Source organism: Strix uralensis, chromosome 19 (genome assembly GCF_047716275.1).
Source record: "Strix uralensis isolate ZFMK-TIS-50842 chromosome 19, bStrUra1, whole genome shotgun sequence".
Lineage (NCBI taxonomy): Eukaryota > Metazoa > Chordata > Aves > Strigiformes > Strigidae > Strix > Strix uralensis.
In genome coordinates this window covers 16,282,164-16,303,577 of record NC_133990.1, presented here as the reverse complement: position 1 = coordinate 16,303,577, position 21,414 = coordinate 16,282,164, and the positions used below count along the sequence as shown (strand labels likewise).

Genomic DNA, 21,414 nt, shown 5'->3' with positions numbered 1-21,414 from the left:
GACCGCTCAGGGATGCTGTTACAGGCTGCAGATGTTGCTGAGATGTTGTTGTTGTCGTTAGAGCTGTGGATGTTGCTTGGGAAGATGCAGCACAGGCAGTTGCAGGACCCTGGCCATGGCCCTCGCCAGCCCCCGGGGTCTGAGACTCGCTGGCCACCGGTGCGGCAGCAGCGAGGGCTCTGCCAGCTGTGTCCCTCCGGGCTGGGTCACCATGTCCTTGCTCCTACAGAGGAGGGAAGGGGAGTGACAGAGTGACAGTGTCACCGAGGGCTGCGTGGTGCCCAGGGCAACGGGACTGAACTGGCCCCGTACAGCTCCCGGTCCCGGCTGCAGTGGGATGGGGGCAGTTATGGGGCGGGGGCGTATCAGGGGAAATTGGTTCTGGCTGGTTCCAAGGAGTAAATAATAGTTTCCCTACTTCTATCTTTGATGCTAAAAGCAATTTATCTGGCGAGTCAGTTCTGCAGCGGATGTGTAACAAGTGGGAATTTGTAGCGATTACTGAGTTAAATAACAATTACAGCACATCGCCGCCGAGTCCCCACGCCTGGGACACAGGGGTGGCCTCCAGCCACGCCGCCCTCCCAGCCAGGTGCTCCCGCGTCACCCCTGCGCTCAGATCTGCCCTCGGGAGCGAGCAGGAGCCGCTCGGTCCTGCCCGCCCCGGGACGTTGGCTGCAGGGAGCTGACGGGATTGGGGTGTCACTGTCCCTGCCAGCCCGGCGCAGGCAGCCGGAGGGAGCTGAGCTTCCAGCCTGTGTCTTGGGGGGAAAAAAAAACATAAATCAATTTGTATGATGGTGTTGCATAAACCAGGGAAAGATGTGGTCGAATGCAGAAGAAGGAGAGAGCCTGGCAGGTATGGCCGAGGCTCAGGGGGTGCCTGAGCAGGCTCCGAGGGGAAGCGGGCAGAAATTCCCACTTTGTGCAGGCAAAACCTTCCTGTGCAGGAAGATCGGCTCCCGAGCACGGGCTGCCCAGGGAGCTGACACATTGAAGAGAATCCAGTGTCTTTCTTCACTCTTTATTGTGTAAAAATAAAGTCAACAATTCATGTAATCTCGGCAATAAAATGGAAAAAGCATGAGTATCAGTAGAAACAGTGCATTTTCAGAACTGCTGATGCGGACTGGATGCGTAGTATATCTTAACCCATTCAAAACCCAAAGGGGACAGAGAGCAAGTAATAGGAAAAATGTACAGCTTTGGTTAGCAAAATAATGACAAATTAAGATACATTTATTCTCTCCCCTACTATACACTATATACATTGTGTTGACATCACACCCTTTTTTGTTTTTGGCAAATCCGACGCACCTGGGGCTGTAGCTGAACCTTTTCAGTGGTCTTGTTCTTCTCAGCAGGTTGTGCTTCTCGCTTTGCTGATGCGAACAGGTTCTTAGGAGGAACTTAAATTAACTCACGATGGTTGGTTGGTTTTTTGTTTGTGTTTTTTTTAAAAAGAGCACGGTTTAAAATACGCTGCCCTGAGCCACAGTTCGTCTGAAGGTCTCTCGAGCCGGGGGGTGCGCGTGTCCCGAGGCGGCGGTGGCTGGGCCAGCTCTGTGCTCCTGCCCAGGGGCGACCTTGGCCTTGCCCGGCTCCGTACGGGCCCCTCCGCTCTGCAGATCTCTTTGCCACATCTTTGGAGTTGGTCAGGGAGGCTCTGGAGCCCTGTGTGAATTCTCTGCCTCATCCTCCACTGCCGCCCAGGGTGGCCCTCGGGGGTCAGTGGGGGGGGGCTGGGGGGTGATTTCTGCGATCTGTAGTACAAACCAGGAGTTTAGAAAAGGAAACCATACAAAATGCATCTATTATTTCAAAATACGCTTCTTTATCTCTTTTTTTCCTGCAGAATCTCAAAGTACTTTTTTTCTCAGGGAGCACTGCTTAATTCTATATTTTTTTATCTTCATAAAAATACCCTTTTTTTATTGGTAATAAACTTCCCTTTACAGTAAGAGAAACAACATAGTGTATTATCAAAAGCAGAAAGGCTTCAGACTTTTCAGTGGTAGCTAAACTTCCAGGGGATGGTAAAGGCTATTTTTTCACCAGCTACGGCACGTAGGAGGCCTCGGGGGGCTGCAGGCGGCGGGGCCGGGGGGGGGACGTACCTGAGTGCGGCAGGTCGGGGAGCAGGGCCGGCAGGGGGGTCCCATCCGGGGGGGTCCCGTCCCAGTGCCCGCCGCAGCCCGGGGCTATGGCTGTGGTGCTCGGGAGCGGCGCTGGACGGGGAAGGGGGCAACAGGGCTCGCCCGGGAAGGGGGGTGAGAACAGGGCAGGGGGGTCACCCCCTCCTCGGAGTCCTGGCCGCTGCCGCACCCCCGGCTCCCGGGAGGGAGCGCAACCGCGTGGGGGGGGGATGTTGCAACCCTCCCCTGGCTCCGGGGGGGCTTCAGGCTGGGGGGCGAGGAGCCCCAAGGCGGGGGGCTCTGGTCTGGGCCCCGCAGCCTTTTAAGGCGCTGGTGCCCGGAGAAAGCGGGGCCACCCCGGCGGGGGGGAGGCATCGGCAAAGCGGGGGCCGGGCCCGGGGGGCCGGGGGGGAGCGGGAGGGGGGCGCAGCCGCGCCAGGCCAAGGCACGCAGGCGTTGAAGGACGTTGGCAAGACAGAAACCGGAGGGTCGTGGGGCTCCAGGGGCGGGTGGCCCCGCTGCCAGGGCATCCCCGCTCCTCGGGACAAGACGGGTGGCTTCGTTCTCGGTTGTTTTTGCGCAAAAAAAAAAAAAAAAGAAAGAAAAGAACCCGATGAGGAGGTTTCTTTCACTTGTCCGTGGCCCTAGTTGAGCTGGCGACAGGCCTCGAAAGTCCACTTAGTGGCCCCGCCGTAGATGTCGATGTTGGCCTCGGCCCAGGCGATGACGTTGCCGGCGAGCGCCTTGGAGCTGCAGGTGGCCAGGCCGTACACCTCGCCGGGGCTCAGCTTCCTGTCCCACACGTTGAAGTGGGCCAGCTCCCCCACGAAGGCCTGTGTGGCGTCGAACCCGCCGCCCAGCGTGTCCTGTGGAAGGGCCACCATCACCAGGGGCACCTAGCCAAGCAGGGACACCCCCTCCACCCCACGCCCGTCCCCACCAAGCCCTTACCTGCTCCTGGCCCAGGACCAGGACCCCCTGGGGTTTGATGGGGTGGTAGGGTGCCAGGTTCTCGCCGCTGCCGGTCTGCGTCCCGTCCTGGTAGGCCTCCCAGACACCGTCCCGCGTGGTCCAGGTGACGCAGATGTGGTGCCACTTGCCGTCGTTGATGACAAAGGGCAGCTTGGCCACCTGCGGGCGTGAGGGGGCAGGTCAGGGTGGTGGGCACTGAGGGAGTCCCCCATGCTTCCCCCTCCAGGCTCAGCACCCTCCCTGCTCCCCAGCGCCGTACCTTGTCATTGATGAGGATCTCCATGGGGTTGTTGCCCCACTCGATGAGCACCAGCTCGTTAGCCTGCCCAGGCACAGCGTAGGAAAAGGGGGTGCCCATGCCGGGGGAGGCGTTGGACTTCATCCACATGCAGACGCTGAAGGCGTACATCTCGGGCAGGCTCTTCTTCACCTTGGCGTACATGTAGTTGGTGCGCAGCGGGAAGGTGAGCTGGAACCTGTCCGGGGGCCGGTTGTCCTTCTGGCCTGGGCAGGGGGTGGGCAGAGGGGCGGTGGGCTCCGGCCGGACCCCCTCTCTGCCCGCTTTGGGGGTGTCCCCGTCCCCTCCTCGCCGTTATGTAATGGGCCTTGAGATGGCAGAGAGGAGCAAAATCCCTCCCGTGCTGCGCGGCTCCTTAATCTGCCCCTCCCCGGGCAGTGCCCGGAGCATCCCCGGCTCCTGCGGCCGGGCCCGCGGGCACCCTCCTGGCTACAGGGGGAAAAGGGACCACTCCACGGAGGGGGAAGGAATGGGACAGGGACAGCTCGGGGGGGGGGGGGGGGGGAAAGGGACAGGGACCGCTCCACGGGGGAGAAGGAATGGGACAGGGACAGCTCCAGGGGTGGGGGGGGAAGGAAAGGGACAGGACCGCTCCACGGGGGGGTGGAAAGGGACTGGTCCACGGCGGGGGGGAAGGGGACAACTCCACGGGGGGGGGGGCGGGGGGAGGAAAGGGACACGGACCGCTCCGCGGGGGTGGGAGAAGGAGAGGGACAGGGACCGCTCCAGCGGTGGGAAGGAGCGGGACAGGGACCGCTCCACGGCGGGGGGAAGGAAAAGGACGGGGACCGCTCCGGGAGGGGGGGGCGGGAAGGAAAGGGACAGGGACAGGGACAGGGACAGGGACCGCTCCACGCGGGGGGAGCAGGCCGGGCTCGGCAGAGCCGCTCAGCATCCCGCCCCGCAGCGCGGAGAGGGGAGCGGCGGGCACGGCCGGCGGCGTCAGGTGGGGGGGGCTCTCCGGGACGGGGGTCACCGGGATGGGACGGGGGGGGGGTCCCGGTACCTTTCTCCAGGTCGCTGATGCGCTGGTGCAGCGACGTGAGGGTGCTCTCGATCTTGCCGCGCTCCTCGGAGTCGTTCCTGGGGCCGAACTTGCCCTCCTCCAGGCTGTTCACCCGCGACAGCACCTGCTTCTCCAGGTCGTCGATCTTGTTCTGCAGGACGTCCCGGAGGCTGCTGCTCTGGCCGGAGGAATTCATCCGGCTGAACTGCTGCGGGGGGCGAGCACAGGAGCGGGCTGTCACCGCCCGCCCCGCCGCCGCGCTGCCCGCAGCGGGGCGCGGGGACCCCCCCCCCCCCCTCCCCGGGGGGACGGGGCGCGGTACCTCCAGGTTCTCCAGCCGCGTTTTGAGGGACTGCAGCGTCTGCCCGAGCTGGCTGAGCGTCTCGGCGGCGGGGGCCCGCGACAGGTCCCCCATGGTGTTTTTGGAGGGGGGGGCGGCCGCCTTCCTGCCCGCCCCGCCGGCCTTGGCCTCGCCGGGCAGCGCCTCCGCCGTGCTCTGGCTCTCGCAGCGGCCCAGCTTGGCCGTCAGCTCCCGGATCGTCTCCTTCTGGTTCATGATGGTCTCCTTCTGCTGCAGCACCGTCTCCCGCAGCTGCAGCACGCTGCTCTTCAGCTCCTCGGCCGAGGAGCCGCTGCCCGGCGCGGAGGCAGCGCACACGTCGCCGTCCAGCGGCACCGAGGTGCAGATGAAGCGCGTCTGCCCGAAGCCCTGCCCGCGGCCGCGCAGGCAGAGCAGCGACAGCAGCGCCAGGAGGAGGAGGAGCGGCGGGGGGGGAGGAAGGCGGCGGGTGCCGGGGGGCCCCGCGGCCATGGCTGCGCTGGGGCTGGCGCTGGGGCTGGGGCCGCCGCTCTCCGCCGGGCCCACTGCGGCACGCGGCCCCTCTTATAGCGCCCGGGGCGGGGCCGCCCGGCCTGACGTCACGGAGCGTGGAATCCCGGCCGCGCCGAGGGGGGGTCTGGGGGGAGCGGGAGTGGGTGTGCGGGGGGTGAGGAGGGGTGCGAGGGGGTGTGTGCGCGGGGGGGGGCGTGGGAACGAGTGGGCGCGACGCGCGTGGAAGAGAGCGGGGAGCGGGGGAGGGTGCGTGGAGGGTGCTACAGCGAGCGGGGGGGGTGCGGGTGTGTCCGTGTGCGGGGGGTGTGCGTGTGCGTGTGCACCTGTACACGGTGTGTGGGGGGGTGCGGTGTGAGTGTCCGTGTGCAGGTGTGCGGGTGTGCGCGGTGCCGCGGGGGGGCCGGTGGTGCCGCCCGTCTGTGCGCCCAGGGCCGTGCGTGGAAGGGGCCGCCCCGCGCTCTCCGTGGGCCCGTGCCCGTGGGGGCCCGGGTTTGCTCCTCCCCCGCCGCTGCCGGCAGCAGCCGCCGGAGGGGCCCCGCGGGCTCGCCGTGCCCCCGGTAAAGCGTCTCCTCGCTCCCCCCGGGCACCCCCGGGTCCCCAGCAGGGCAGCTCCCACGGTGGGGGAGCCCGCAGGCACCCCTGGGCTCCAGGGCGCTCCGGGGGGGGGACACGGGTGTGTCGCCGCGTGTCCTCGCAGCAAAGGGCTGTCGGTGCCCGGCTCCGTCGTGGCCGTCGGGGAGCAGCTGCTGCTTCACTTCTGCCTTTTGAATCGGGGAAAACAAAATAACCCGCGGGGAGGATTTGGATCTGTCCTTGGTGGAACTGGCTCGTGGCTCTCAGATCTGCCGCTTTCTCCTCTCCAGCACTTCAGCCGAGGCCGATTCCTCTTCAATCCCGGAGAAGCGAGCGTGCGCCTTCCCCCCACGGTTCTTCCTCGGCCAAGACCCGCGAGCTCAGCCCGGCGCGACCCGCAGCCCCGGCTCCTCCAGCTCCGCTCCCTGTTGCTTTTACCCTTCTCTGCTCTCCGCCGTCTCGCACCGCGGTAGGAAATACCTGAACTGCGGAGGGGTGCAGGGAGCAGAGTGCCCGGGTAAACGTGCTTCTGGTGATACCATCGGGGAATTTGGCCCTCGGTTCACTCAGTGCCTGCTCTACCCACCCTGCACTGCAGCAGTCCATATGGCGGGAGTGTTTACATAATGCCAAGTTATCCTGTGAAATATGAAGCAATTAATTTTGATTAGTGAAGTGGGTCAGTAAAATGCAAAGGCTTTCCATCCACGGATCCACAAAAGATGAACTACTACCACTTCATGGTCCTTCCCCCCTTTCCTCTCCCCTCTGCCCGCCGAGCCCTCCCCGGGAGCGGGAGCACACGGAGCCGCTTGCAGCCAGACTGGTGACTCTGTGACTCAGTTCGGTGCCTTTTCTGATGCAGGTGTTTATTTAGCTGCAAGAGTTTTATTTTATGACACACTACCCTGGCACGGAGCGTTTCCTTCTCACAGGCACCTCGGCTGCCCTCGGGAGGTCCCGTTCCTCGTCCAGCCCTGCTCTGCGGGTGACCGCTATAACCGCGTTTTCAGGGCCAAACCCAGAGGTTTGGGGTTGTCGTGGGGTGCAGTAGAACAAGGACTGGCAGGGCTGGCAGCACCCCCAGGTCTCTGCCGTGGCTGGGTACGGCCGTTGGCGCGGGGGAGCCAGGGCAGCGCCGGGCTGGTGGTGGCCGAGGAGGCCGGAGCTGTGGCTGAGCTCAGCACCTCCGTGGCACCTTCACGCGGCTCCTCTCCTGCTTTCGTTGCCGTCTCCCATCCAACCTGTCCCAGCGCTTGTGGGGACTGCAGAGCCTTGTTACCTGTAGCCTTCTGGTTCCCAGTGCTGATCCTGCCCCGCCCAGCGGTTCAGAGCCCCCTGAAGCCCATGAGGAGCTCACCCCTGGTGCTGTGTGCTTTGCTTCTGGAAATTCTGGGGAAAAAACCTGCATTTCCACTAAGTTCTTCACTTCTGGCTTTATTGCCCTGGTTCCTTTCCCTCCCGTTTGCTCTCTGTGCTGGACAGTGTTTCAGTGCGACAGGAATGGAGCAGAGGGGACAGGCAGGATGTGTTTTACTGGGCAGACCAGTCTCCCTTCTGTGCTGGTTTGGTTTTGGGGTTGTTTTTGTTTGGTTAGGTTTGGGGTTTTTTTAAGAAAAGGGATGCTGTGGAGAAGGCTGAAAAGACTGCAGGTCTAATTCTTCTGCCACAGGCAGGAACGCAAACCAAAAATAATGTTACTGCAGGCAATACAATTACACCAGTGTAGAACTGGTCTGAGAGGCAGCTGAATTGGTACTACCCACTTCTGTGAACATTTGCACGGTATTGACAAAGCTGTTCATGTCACCGAACCAATTTAACCAGGAATCTTTTGTCATCCACAGTACATTATGCTGCAACGAGACCAAGGTGACAGGTGCAATAAAATAAACACTCCGATACTATGGTGATGGAGACCGTATAAATACCTAGATAGGAAAAAACAACAAAGCTGCACTACAACAGATAAGCAAAATAACCCCTGTGTCTCCTAATGCAAGGAAAGAACTAGAAAATATGATCAAGATTTCAGCTTTCCCAGAATCACTGAATCATGCAGTAGGATCCGTTATTGCTTTTGTAGATTTAGGAGCTGTATGGGTATAATGGAATAATGGAGCCCCTATTATTTTTAACTCTTCTCTTGCCTTTTCCAAAGCACTCTCTGTAGCTGGCTGATTTATCGCTCTGTAGCTGAAAAGAGCTGAGCACAGCGATCAAGGACCCTTGGAGATGATTTAGTTCTGAACAGGAGCCAGCAGGCACATTTGTGTTTGTGATGGAGAGAATCATTTTGGACAGCCCAGGGTGCTCCCTCCAGGGACCAGCAGCCCTGGCTCCCAGTGCCCTCTGCCACCGCCAGCTCTCCAGTGCAGAGGTGAGGTATGTAAACACTCGATCTGTCCCACACTAACCTTTGTGTGAGAACAGCAGAGTTACAAGTGCATAAAGGACATTTTTCTTAAGTGGACAAATCTCTTTAATCCCAGGAGCCGGAGCCCTCGGGAGCCGGGAGTGGAAGCTTCCTCTCCTGTTTGTGCAGCCTGCTGTACATAAAACATCTCCTGTGGGGTAATGCTGATTCTGCATTTAAGTCTCCTCTGCGGAGTGGGAACAATATGATCCATTATGGGATGGAGACAGCTTTGCGATGGGAAATAGTAACGGGTAGGCTTCAGCGAGCGAGAAACCCAGCTCCTTTTGTTCGTGCATCTAGCGGGTACGCAGCCGAGCTGCTGGTTGTGCCCGTGTTGTCTCCGAGGTTCCCAGAGGGATTGTCCACTCCAGCCCCTGCCTGCACACCCCCGTCTCCAACGTGCTTAAAGCAGGACATGGCAGTGGTGATGAGGCTGTTTTGTGGGGTTTTTTTTTAATCTAAGGGCTTGTTCTCAGGGAGACTACAGCCAGGACAGGATCTCTGCCATGCCGGTCTGTGCAGCGCCCGCGCCTGGAGGGAGCAGGACCCTTCCCAAAGCCCTTTGCCTTCTGCAGCCAGACAAGACGCACGGAACCAGCCCACACCTCTGAGCTGCTCCGTGGTTGAGTTTGCAGAATAGTGTATATGCAAAATCTTTTTTTTACGCCTTCTAAAAATCTACAGCTGTCATTAGAACAGCTTGAGCATGGTGTGTAGCTAGTACAAGTAGAGTGTGTGTAAGGTGGAGTATTGCCTTCTGTAGCAGACAAACACTTTGGACTGGAGTTTGGAAATTTGCTGCATTTTGCTGCAGTCTTTCTTTGCAGATCTCTCCCTCTCTGTTTCTCTCCCTCTCTCTCTCTCACACACACATTCACTCTCTCCCCTTTTTTCCTTCCCTTTCTTTCATTGTTCCCATCTCAAATGCCATTTTCCTTCTAAATTGCCCGACATTTACATCCAGTGAGAATGACGAGTGTGTTCTTTGTACTAGTAGGTCTCAGTGATGCTATAGGGACACAGATCCTTTCATTACAAATAATTAATTTAGCTATATATTGCGTAACATCCTAAAAAGCTTTCTAGGGCAATCTCATGCTAGCTGGATGCACAGTTCCTATCAATATTACATTACATTTGGGTACAACAGTTATGAAGTTTCATTAAAAATTTAATTTGTGGTTTAAAACTGCAGCATTCCCTTAAAAGTGTAGCAGAGAAACCATTTTAGCTGCTTGAGGACTGATCTTGCATTAGCTGAAATTGCAGGGAGCGCTGCAGAAGGGGCTCGGTACCGGGGCGATGCTCCCTGCCCAGGAAGCCGACGGGCTGGACCGCGAGCGGGAGGGAGCTCAGGCCTGGCTGGACGGGGTCCCGCAGCCCTGAGATGCTTTCTTTGAGGACAGACTTAAAGCATTAACCTGTGTCTCTGGGTAGCAGCCACACGTGAGCACAGAAGAGGCCTTACCCCATTCTCACGGCTCCCCGCTCCAGCCACAGGCACCGATCTGGGGTTAGTTTACGCGTGAGGAAGACGGTGACTCCTGGGGAGCGCAGAAGGAAAAGGGAGACGTGCTGTGCCCCGGGGCTGTGGGACAGGAGCTGGTCTGTAACTTGTGCAGGCTCCTGGAGAATTAGCTGTGAGCCCAGGAGTCCCCGAGGAGAGGATGCTAATGCCTTTGTAGAGATCACAGACATCCTTCCTTCTCCACTGTCTACGCTCCGGCAAATTAAAAATCTCCTTACCGTCAGTGAAGTCATCCTACAGCAGGGACTGGGAGACGGGAGGAGGAATAGGGCCCAGTATCATGTTTTGTTAATGAAGTTTTGTTGTGATGCTTCAGCAGCAGATTTGAATGGAGGCAGGTTTAAAGCATCCCACATCCGCCTCTCAGTTTTGGAATTGATTTGTACAGTAACTTCCACCCCTCTCTGCACACACGCACATCAGAAGAACCAAGAGCTTTTCCTTCCAGACCATCCCTCAAGCCATTTTTCAGCTTTCTCAGGATTTACCTGCTGTAAGAGAAAGCAGGGAGCTGGCTGCGTGATGGATCCGAGTTGCTGGGCAGGACATGGACGTCCCCGTCCTGCCCGGGCGGTGGGATGGGACGTGCTGCTCCTGCCCACAGCTCGGGTCTAACGGAGGGAAGGTCCATTCCAGGAGCACAGCGCTGCCCGAGTGCTCTACACAGAGCCCGGCCTCTCACTGAAGCACCCGCAAGTGACAAACTGTGGCTCTATTTATTACAAAAAAACACATTTGTCATTTTTTCCCCGTCCAACAAAGGAGGGGAAATTCGTAGCCAGTGGGGTGTTTCAGAAATCAGCACGGTCCTGGTGTTTGCTGTAGGTCCCTGCAAAAGATCTCTTCCCCTCCCCCCGGAGAGGATAATAATGGGGAGTGGGTTCCTAAATCCCTTAAGCTTCTTTGATAGCTTCAATATTTATCTGTAATCCTGCTAGCACTTCTGAATAGAAACAGCCCTGTGTCCCTGTCGCTCTGGGGCTCCTTCCCACCTTGCAGCCTTCCCTTTTCACAGGAGAAAAGGCAGAGCAGGATGAGACGGAAACATCAAAAGCCGGAGCACTGTTGGTGCCCTAGTTTTTTCCATGATTATTTATTATTTTGCACAGCCTCTTGCTCTCTTTCTCCCACGCTCTCTGCTCTATTATGTTAATGTGTTGTGGTGGGTTGACCTCGGCTGGACGCCGGGTGCCCACCAAAGCCGCTCCATCACTCCCCTCCTCAGCTGGCCAGGAGAGAGAAAATATAACGAAAGGCTCGTGGGTCGAGATAAGGGCAGGGAGAGATCACTCACCAATTACCGTCACCAGCAAAACAGGCTTGACTTGGGGAAATTAGTTTAATTTATTACCAATCAAATCAGAGTAGGGCAATGAGAAACAAAACCAAATCTTAAAAACACCTTCCCCCAGCCCTGCCTTCTTCCCGGGCTCAGCTTTGCTCCTGATTTCTCTCCCTTCTGCCCCCACAGCAGCACAGGGGTGCAGGGGATGGGGGTCGTGGTCAGTTCATCGCCCGTTGTTTCTGCTGCCCCTTCTCCTCACACTCCTCCCCAGCTCCAGCGCGGTGTCCCTCCCACAGCAGACAGTCCTCCACGATCTTCTCCCACGTCAGTCCTTCCCACGGCTGCAGCTCTTCCCGAGCTGCCCCAGCGTGGGTCCCCCGCGGGGTCACAAGTGCTGCCAGAAAACCTGCTCCAGCCTGGGCTCCTCTCTCCACGGGGCCACAGCTCCTGCCAGGAGCCTGCTCCAGCGTGGGTTTCCCACGGGGTCACAGCCTCCTCCGGGCACCCCCTGCTCCAGTGTGGGGTCCCCCACGGGCTGCAGGTGGATTCTGCTCCCCCACTGGCCTCCCTGGGTGCAGGGCACAGCCGCCCCACCATGGGCTGCCCCACGGGCTGTGGGGAATCTCTGCTCTGGCGCCTGGAGCACCTCCTGCCCTCCTTCACTGACCCCCGTGCCTGCAGAGTTGTTTCTATCACATATTCTCACTCCTCTCTCTGCTACAGTAATGCAGTCGGGTTTTTTTCCCTCTTCTTAAATACATTATCCCGGAGGCGCTACCACCGTCGCTGACGGGCTCGGCCTTGGCCAGCGGCGGGTCTGTCTTGGAGCAGCTGGCGTTGGCTCCATCGGACACGGGGGGAGCCCCCCCCTACCAAAACCTTGCCACGCCAACCCAATACGTGTCTGGAGCTGAGGGGAGGAGGTGTCCGGAGGGAGCACAAGGCAGATGGATGGCTGGTCCGGGCCGGGCCGGTGGGTGAGGAGTGCAGGCAGAGGTGCGAGGCCTGGATCAGGGTGCTGGGAGCTCGGTGCTGGCACCTGCCCCCAAACTGGGGAAGCTGGAGCAGAGGTGGGGAGGGGTCGGGGAGGCAGAGCTCCCCAAGGAGGAGGAACGCTCTGGTCCTTTGTGGAGGGTGAGAGATCTGATTGTCTGTGCCAAAGTCAATTTGTGTTTGTGCTCATGACGGTTCGGAGTTCAAACACAGCAAGGTTTTAAAGACAGAATAGATAAAAATGCTGTAATGCAACAGGAATTCATTGCATTTGCCTGCTGCCAGGGCTGACCCTTACCTAAAGTGCAGCTTTTAGTGGGGGAAAGGGGCTCTTATGACATTGAAGATTCTTTGCTGGCACGGATGCCATTAGGGCTGGGTATGTTATTGATTCCTTCTCAAGATTTGAGGCTTGAGAAGCTGCAGAGACACTAAGGGTAACTGGAATGCCATAGAAGCTGCTTCCAGGCAGTGAGAGAAGCTGGAGACATTTTGGCTGGTATGTGGAGCTGGCACTTCTTGAGCTGAAGGTGCAGGAGCCCAGTGAAGGGCCTTCCCAGCTGGTTCTGAACCAAGACTGCAGCACCGTATCTTTTAGAGGTGAAAGATGGACTTGCAAAACTCCGGGCTCCTCCACACCTGGAGCGGCGCACGTTTCCTTTATTATTTGTTACAGCGTTTTGTGCTACTGGGATCGCAACGCCGCCTGAACTTGAGGCCATCAGCACTGCCCTGCTTTACTTGTGCATAATAACAATAATAATGTTGTCAGCAGGTGGTCTGTGGGGCTGATTGCCTCACGCTGTCACTTCTTCGGGCTTTTCTGCATGGGAAATGCAAAATAAATTAAACCATGAATCCGGAATATGCTAGCTGTGCTGCACTGCTTCCAAGGACAGAGGCTCTTGGCATGGTCTTTGCAAGAGGAGTAAGCTGCTCATTCTTGCCACATCCTAACTGTTCGATCAGCAGTTTAATGGGAAGTCATTAGTGTACTATAAATTCACACTTTGTATTTATGTAGTGCTTATTTTACCATGTAGAAAAGCCTTTACTTTCCAGCTGTATGGATGCTCCCCAGTGTAAATGACAGAAGGAGAAGTTTGTGTATATGTTCATCTCATATGTTCATGTATAACTTCCATTAATTATAACAAGACTAGCCACGCTATTTCTTAGAAACCTGCTGAATTCCAGCAGCTAACAGATCAGCCATGAAACCCACCAAGGCTTAGAAAATAGATGTGATCACTGTCTCACTCTGTGTCAGGAATCTGAGTTTGAAATATCCTAGGCATAAGGAAAAGGTTTTGACTGATGGATTTTGTGGGAATGGTAAAAAGAGGACTGGAGAAATATGCTGTTTCCATGGGTAATTACATTTTCTAGGTGTAGGAAGAGATTTTTGGTTTTCTCTGTCTAAAGCAATGTTAGTTGTTAACACTACATGGGCTAACCCAGGCTGTATTTTTCCATTCAGAGTTTGTTTTGGGTGGGTCCAAGTCTCTTGGTTGTTGCCTCTTTTATTGCACATCATAAAACCAAACCGTAGTGGTTCTGATTTGGAAGCAACCTCTGCATGGTTGCACAGGGCATTTCCAAAGGCTGCGCCGTGCAGTAACTGTCACATTCCCAAGCTCCAAAAGAAGGCAGTTAGAACATCCTGTCAAATGCTGGATTACTCCTTATTAGCCAGTTCAGCTCTGGTTGACGGGGATGTCAAGTCCCGCCTGGCTCCGTGGGAAGGTGCGCTTGGCAAGGTGACTGCAAAAAGATACGCCAGAAAACAGGACATTTGGTCTGAATGCTTTTGACAGGCTCAGAAGGAGCCAGCGGAGTTCACTGGCTTCTATTTCTGGTGTATTGGGGTGGTTTTGTCGCTGAGTCAGAGCTGATACTGATCTATAATAGCTACAGAGCGTTTAAGGAAACATTTCTGCTCTTAATAATGAGCAAACCAGTGAATATCTGCTGAGGTGACATCTATCATGTGTTTTTAAACACACATAGCCTGATAACCTAGCAAATTATCCAGATTGCAAAGAGACAAAGGGAGATAATGATAACAAATGAGCTTACATTTATATAACGCCTTTCATCGAGATGGATAGCGAAGTGGTTTGAGAACTCTATTAACAGCTTCTACAAACTATCTAATCTATCGTATCCCCAAACGTATTGAGTGCAGCTTCACTCAGGCTTTATGAGAAAAACATCTCCATTAAGCAACCAATTTTTGTCAGTCTTCGGAGTGGTCATTTAAGTCTCCCCTGTGCAAGCAGGAACGCAGAAATCTTTACGTTTGTCGGTGAACTAAAGCCACCTTTGGGGTGAAATGCAGCTGTTGCTTCACAGTCTAAATTACTTCTAACTTCTTTACTACCTCGTATCCAAGGATGTCAAATACACTCATTAACGAAACTCTACAGCTACTGATTTGTCAAGAAACTTGCCCTTTTATAGTTCAGTGGTGGCAAAGAGAAAAGACAAAACTCCCAAGTTTTCTGCTTCGAACTGCTGCATCACCTCTTCTTTCTCTCTCTCCTTTCCCTTGGTGAAAAATTTCCCCTGATGCCAAAGCATTTGTTCCACTAAAAGGGCAAGGAGAGATTTTTGACCTAGTATTTATTCTGGCCTTTTCACCACGAGAAGAGAAGAATGCCTGTGATATTCCTAATGGGGCACTCCTGACTAGGACACAGCTTTGCACCCATTTTATGTCTCCTCCAATTTTAAGGCAGTCAGAGTGTGTCCGTAACAGCACGTTGCACCAGTGCCAGGGGCCGGGGGCACTTAAGAACAACTGGCATGTAAAGTGCTCTGGCCACAGTCCCCAGCCCCCTCCAAGTCCTTTCTGCATCTCCTAGAATAAAGCGGCCGGCTGTTTCCTCTGCGTCTGCCGCGGGATACTTGAATGCAGACGGCAAAGGATCTTCAGAGGGACACTCGTGTCCTCCCTAGGGCACAGGGGTGGCTGCTCTGCAGAAGCTGTGGGGTGGCCCCGTGTTGAGCAGGGTGGGGTGACTGCGTCCGTACGGATGTGTATTCCCTGCTCTGGAAGCAAAATGAGTTGGAGTGAGACTCAGCAGCCCTATGGTGGCTTCCTCTGCGTCAGGTTTGAGGCAACCACTCTCCTTAATCTTCTCAAGCTAGTTCTTGTCTGGGCAGGGGGAAGCCTCTGATTTTCTGTTCCTCCTAGACACCGCCCGGGTCCCTGTGCGGCAGGTGAACTGCTTGGAGAGCAGAAGTTACTCCCGAGGGGGTATCTTGTACTAGAGCGCCTTTGGCAGCAGTCAGACGAGTGCTCTGTTAAGCCCAACCTGACAGGTTTAATGCTACACCTGCTCCTCAGCAGCGCCGGGGCCACTCCGGTGCTTCCCTGCCCAGGGGTGTTTAAAGGCAGCGAGTTCGGAAGCGCGTGGCAGCGCTAGGAATAGACTCGATGGTTCTCTTCCTCGCAGAGGGAGGTCACTGGGATTCTGTTACGAGATGGAGTCAATTTTATGAATCATTTTTTGATGTGTATTGGACTTGGCATATATAACATCAACCGCCCCCTTCTCACCTGCCTCCCGATCCCTTCCTCCCCAGGCTCCAATCCCCATTCCCAGCCTCAAGCCTTCGATTCACATTTACTGCGAGGAGACAGGCGCAGAAGTCTGTGTGCTGTACATGCATAAATAATAGAACTGAAATCATACTTAGTTAAAAATAGATATTCTTCCTAATAAATATTTTACCTACTGTCTTTAGGATATAAAGGTCCCCTGACTGAAGTGTTAAAACAAATCTTGTTGTTAGCCCCTAAATGCTTAAACCAACCCCGGCCATGGCTGTACAAATAACGCTCGGCTGAGAGGCTGCGTATGGGGAAGGTCTGTGTTCACATGCATATGCATAAAGACAAACACCTACTCTTAAGGCCTTAGGAAAGGTAACCCTTTGGCTAAGGGCACAGACCCTTGCATCTGGCTTTGACTCATCTGGTGACCTGTGAATTTGACTAATGAAAATTAAAGATAAAATCTCTCTTGATATTTATGACTAACGTTCTTCTTTCCATATCTTTCTTTCTTCCTGCCCAAGAGTGGAATTAGAATTAGCTGGCTGAATGAGGCAAAACAAAGGACACTGCCAGAGACTGAGATAGGAGAATTTTTCATTAGAAAGAGTGACAGGTGGAAGAATTTGTCCAAGTGTGTTTCTGGAAGATAATCCTTCTGCATTTTGGTTTTTAGGCCATCACTTAATGTGCCTTACTTGACGTGGTGTTTCCACTCCCTGGATTCCCTAGGAACAAGGGTTTTACAATGCCGCTTTAATCGAGAACAGATTTGCTAAACCAGGGCTCAGCTTTATAAAAGATAAAACTGGGACTGGAATACGGTGATCTGAAACACAGGGAGCTCCCAGCATGAAGTACAGTAGGTGAAGTTCTGCCTACGAGCATGAGTGTGTGTGTGTTTTAGGGGGCTGCAAAGCCAGCTAGGCAGTAAGTGCCACAAAGAATTCACAAGGAAAAATTCAGCCTGCGGGAGTGGAACAAATAAATACAAACCAGCTAAAGTACCTCCAAAGGGAGCAGGGGCTGGAGCATCTCCCTGCACTGGCCATAAAAGCTTCCTTGCTGTTGAAATGCACAGGAGAACAAATGAACTGGGCATTTGACTGGGGGACCCCCAGCCATATTTTCAGAGCACTAAAACCTAATTGGCATTCCAGACTGAATATAGCCATGGCCTCCTTGTTAGGCAGGCAGAGACCTGGTCAATACAGGCAGCCAAGCTTAGGACACAGCTTGCTTCCTCCTGCATTTTTTCAGACTAATTGCTCTGCTAAACTCTACAGACTGACTTGACGAGATCCTTACCAACTCTGACGGAAGCCCAGAGCCTTGCTCAGACACAGACACCTACGTGGCTAATGCCTAAACCACGCAACACGTGCAGTGGTCTAGCAAATGCGGTCTAGATGGAATTACAGCAGTTTGGATGTTTGATTTGAGTTATCAAGGATCCACCGTCAACGTAAGGAGCAGAGGATTCAAGGCGTCAGTCTGGGGCTGGGAGCTGCCTTGATAACTCCCACTGCCGACTTGGATGAGCGATTAGGAAGCACGCTTACTAGATTTTCAGACTAAAGCTGAGTGTGCTTAGAGCACGTCAAAGGATGGGACTGGAATTAAGAAAGGTTTGGACAAACTGGAAATATCTAAAAGGATTTAGTTTCACTTCAGTATGGAGAAATAAGCTGCTTTTCTGCCGACTGAGGGTAGGAATGAAGTACCTGCTGTAATTTTAAGATGGAAATTAGCTGTCAAGGGTACCTCGCCTGGAGAAGTTATGTAGTCTCCATCACTGGAGGTCTTAAGAGCCTGTGATACTGTAGAAATATGAACTAAGCATTATAAATAAATCAATCAGAACATTAAGAAAGCCTACACAAGCCCAGCAGGAGAAGCACATACGTAGCCTAGATTCCATACTCTAGTGGCATGGGGCTCGCCATGGCCTATTAACCTCAGGAAATATTCTGCCTGAGTAAAAGATGCAGAATTTTCTCTGTCATAAAAGAAACCAGGACCTGACACTGGACTACAGAGTGAAATGAAAGAAGTCCAGGGAATGGCATCACTTCCAACAACTAATTTTTATGGAGATGTAAATGGGAGGTTATTTATGTCTCCCTTTGGTTCCTGCCCTATGGAGACTGAAATAAGGTGAGTTGCTTTGATGAAAGCGTAGAACTGCAAATGATCAGAGAGCCCATGACCACCATCCTGAAGATTTTCATTATCAGAGAGCAGATGCCATCGGGGCCAAGAGCTTGGCAGTGCTATTTTTGAATAAATCAATTCATTCTGATTTCCATCAAAACTTGCAAAATTAGGAATTCAAATGGAGACTGATCCCTGCTGACCTGCAGCATGTGTCCTTTAGAAAAAGGATATTTGTGAGGCTTATTCAGAGATCTGATAAAGTGCAGATAATTTTTTTCATTTGATATTTACTGGCTCTGGTCAGTTCAGAAATTCCCAATCACAGATTTGCTAAAACTAAATGTTGTGCCCTTTTCATCATGCATTAAAAAAAGAACATGTATTTAGCACGCGGATGATGTCATCCCAGCCAGGTCTCAGACACTGTCACGAGAGCAGCCCCCCCTTTGCTGAGGTTGGGGGTGCTCTGCCGTGCTGGTCCCCGTGGCCTGCGCTGGGCTGGCTGGGGGAAGCCCCCGTGGGCTGGGGGTGGTGGGCTCGCAGCCCAGTGCAGGCAGTCCTGCTCTGCTGTAGGTGCGTACGCACACGCTGATGCTGCCCTGCCTCAGCCCACTCCCGGCTGAGTCGCTGCCTGTGCAGGCAGTATTTCCTCTCTGCAGACTTTTACAGTGTTTTATCACCTATAGAAACGTCACAGCAGCCTTAGAAGGGTCACAAGGAGTCCCTGAGGTCCCTCTGTTTTTCAGGCAGCCAGCCTTTCTGATGTTCCTCTCGTTTGGCTCTTCTGCAATGCCCCAACAATGCAACCCAAATCCTTGGGGGGTAGCAAGGGCTCCATCCTGTATCACCACACAAAGGCTGGAGGAATATTTGTTGTGAAGCTGTGAGAAGAGCCTGTGTGTGCAGCCCCATTACCAGCACAGGAACCAGTCCTGGGCTTTCTGCTGCAGAGGACAGCATAGCCTGGTCACAGAGCCTGAAGCAGGTGTGTACCTACGAGCATCTGTGTCCACAGGCATCCCCATAAACACGTCTGGTTTTATTCTTCTGTGGAAAGTTGTATACAGCTCAATCCAGTACGGTGTGAACGTAAAGGGCTGCTAAGCCAGAGCTCTGCACTTCTTTATCCTGCAGGTATAAAGAACTGCTTGCATGTAGGGACCTTCTATCAACCTATTATTCTAATGCAAGAATAATTGTAATCCGTCAATTTAATCTGTTATTCTGCTCAGAATCCGAGGCCAGAGGGTTGCCTTTCCAGGGAAATGGGGGGTCCTGATGGCAGCAGTGTGCATCACCACATGCTGCTTTCGGTAGGGAGAAGCCAGCAGCCCAGGGAATCCTGGCCAGCTGTGACAAGAAAGGATGCAATTAAACAGGACAGGGTGGATCTGCAACGGGAACGGTGGAGAGTCCTCCTGGGAAGTGCACATCTGCGATAATGGGAGCGCTGCAGGTCAGAGCTGCTGCATTCGGAGCTGTGTGGGAAGTCTGCTGACAGCCTGCTCTCGCTGTCTGCTTCCCGTCCCCGCAGCCAAGCCGTCGCTTTGGCTCTGCTCTGCGGAATCTTCCTCCTGCCACCTTCCCTGCTCCCTTCCCCCGAGAGCCCCTGTCAGGTGGAACCGAGCAGAGATGCTGGCGTGGATGGGATGAAAGCACTGGGAGCACTGGGAGCCTCAGGGGAGCAGGGCAGTGTTTCAGAGAAGTTCCTGAAATAACACGGGAGGACGCGGGGTGCACAGGGGATGGGGGAACACACGGCTCTTTCAGCACAGGCTGTGGACTTTGCCTGGCCAACCACGAAAACACACGGTCCTTATCGTAGATAACGACCACTTTAAAGCTGCGCGCATGGGAAGCGAGGCAGATTTGTGCTCTCTGCCCTCTGGCAGCTGTGTCCTTCAAAGGTATTTTGGGTGGCAGCTCCCGAGGCCGCACAGCAGCACATTCTGGCGGGGCAGGCGCTGGCTCCGGCACACGCTCCCTAAAGCTGTCGGGAGCCGGGATTAGCGACCTGCGCTGCCCAGCACGAGGGTCCGTCCGTGCAGCCGGGGTGCTGGATGAGCTGCCTTGGGCGCTCCAGGGGCTGTAATTTTTTCAGGTGGTGTGTTGGGATTGTTAGTCCTGTTTTGTGTAGGTGCCGCTAGTACAAGGAATTCATCAAAGGTTAGCAGAAACACAACCACAAGTGCTTTCTATGCCATGGCAATTCATTTCAATAACAATCATGTAGTTATGATCAGTCATCAGCATAAAGCACCCGTAAAGCAATGAATCAGCTCAGTCAGTAAATCGAAGGAGCAAAAGCAAACGTTGGCCACCCCAGAGCCTCCAAGAAACACTATTTTCCAGGCTCTAGTAGAGAACAGTCTTAGCATTTAAAATGTTCCATGAATGTAAACCCACTGAAGATATTAATGAAAATTAATATGATTCTATAAACCAAATTATACATGTATTCTTTGATTTCTACTTTGAAAGGATTTTTACACATTTGATGTATTACAAATATGAACGCAGTTGGACTTGATTACTGCTAAGAGCAAACACTTTGAGGAGCTTCATTAGGAGCAATACTTGGTATTCATTAACCTTCAGTTTATTTGCTAGCACAGAGGATATATTCCTGAAATACATCTACTTTTCCTCATATATGGAGCGAACATAAATCAAACATAATTCTGCTGGAGCCTGCTGTCCGGTTTCACCACCCCCCTGCTCTTTCCCCCCGGGATTAACGACCACACAACTGGAAGCCAGGTAAGGGCCGAGAACCAGCATGGTCGGCCCAGTGCCGGTGCCGGTGCTGCTCGGGGAAACCAGGACACACCAGTGCAATGCTCGCGCTGCTCAGAGCCAGGCGCTTGACAGCACAGGTTTATTTTTATCTCTGTTTAAGTTTATGATCATCAGAAGTGTAATTGTAGGGCACGGTGGTCTGAAGGGTCGGTATGTCGGGCAGTCAGTCTTGTGCTGCTTTAAGTGACGGAAACCAAAGTCACGTTGGATTTTTCTGTGTATACATTTTTCGGCGCCCCGAAGGTAATCAACGACCTTGTCCCTTCAGCGCTGCAGGAGGGACAATCCCTGGAGGAAACAAGCACATCGCACCCTACGGCTCCCAGTGAAGTGGACACGCAGTTAACCGAGGAGCAGGCAGCACGGGGGAAAATTTGCCCTTCTGGTCCCTGTGTGCAGCAGGGCAGGACCTTCCCCCCAGCCAGGGGCAGACAAGCCCCTCGCCCTCCGACCCGAGCAGCCTCTCGGGCGCACTCGGGCGGGGATCCGCCCTCGAAACGCCTTTTCCCCACAGGCGGCCCCAAAGCTGCCCCCAGGCTGTGGTGCCCCCCCCACCCCCGGCGGCCCTCCGGGACGGGCTGTCCCCGCGCACCGCCGACATCTTGAGGCCGCGCACTGCAGGGGAAGGGCCGGGCGAGCCGGGGACCTTCACCCGGGCGGTGCTCGCCTGCCCGGAGGAGGGCGGCCTGTTTTAAGCCCTGCGGCTCCCGGGAGGGCTCCGGGAAGGCTCCCGGGGCCGCCCCGACTGCGCTAGGCCCGGGCTAGGCCGCGCTGTAACCATGGTAACCGCGGCTGGACCTCGGCGGCCCGGCTTGTCCCACGCGGCGGCCCGTAGCGCGGTGCATTGTGGGCCGG

General features: G+C 54.8%; 1 protein-coding gene and 1 long non-coding RNA gene across 4 annotated transcripts; one reads left to right on the top strand and one right to left on the bottom strand.

Moving 5' to 3' along the window:
• Nucleotides 1–1,008: 1,008 nt before the first annotated feature.
• Nucleotides 1,009–5,254, bottom strand: NPTX1 (neuronal pentraxin 1). 2 transcript variants are annotated; one of them, XR_012631594.1, is made up of 6 exons: nt 4,734–5,254; nt 4,412–4,619; nt 3,367–3,611; nt 3,087–3,266; nt 2,118–3,001; nt 1,009–1,763 (listed from the first exon to the last, which is right to left on the bottom strand). XR_012631594.1 is itself a non-coding variant. In XM_074889581.1 (5 exons), the coding sequence occupies exons 1-5, from the start codon at nt 5,220–5,222 to the stop codon at nt 2,780–2,782; spliced, it is 1,344 nt and encodes a 447-aa protein (XP_074745682.1). In that variant the 5' UTR covers nt 5,223–5,254; the 3' UTR covers nt 1,009–2,779. The 2 variants fall into 2 exon arrangements, 1 of the variants encoding a protein (XP_074745682.1); XM_074889581.1 differs by having other exon boundaries at nt 1,009–3,001.
• A 2,172-nt stretch (nt 5,255–7,426) lies between these two features.
• Nucleotides 7,427–16,075, top strand: LOC141952166 (uncharacterized). 2 transcript variants are annotated; one of them, XR_012631564.1, is made up of 3 exons: nt 7,427–8,201; nt 8,309–8,486; nt 8,712–16,075. It is a non-coding gene; the product is annotated as an uncharacterized LOC141952166 (long non-coding RNA). The 2 variants fall into 2 exon arrangements; XR_012631563.1 differs by having other exon boundaries at nt 8,309–16,075.
• The last annotated feature ends 5,339 nt before the right edge of the window (nt 16,076–21,414 follow it).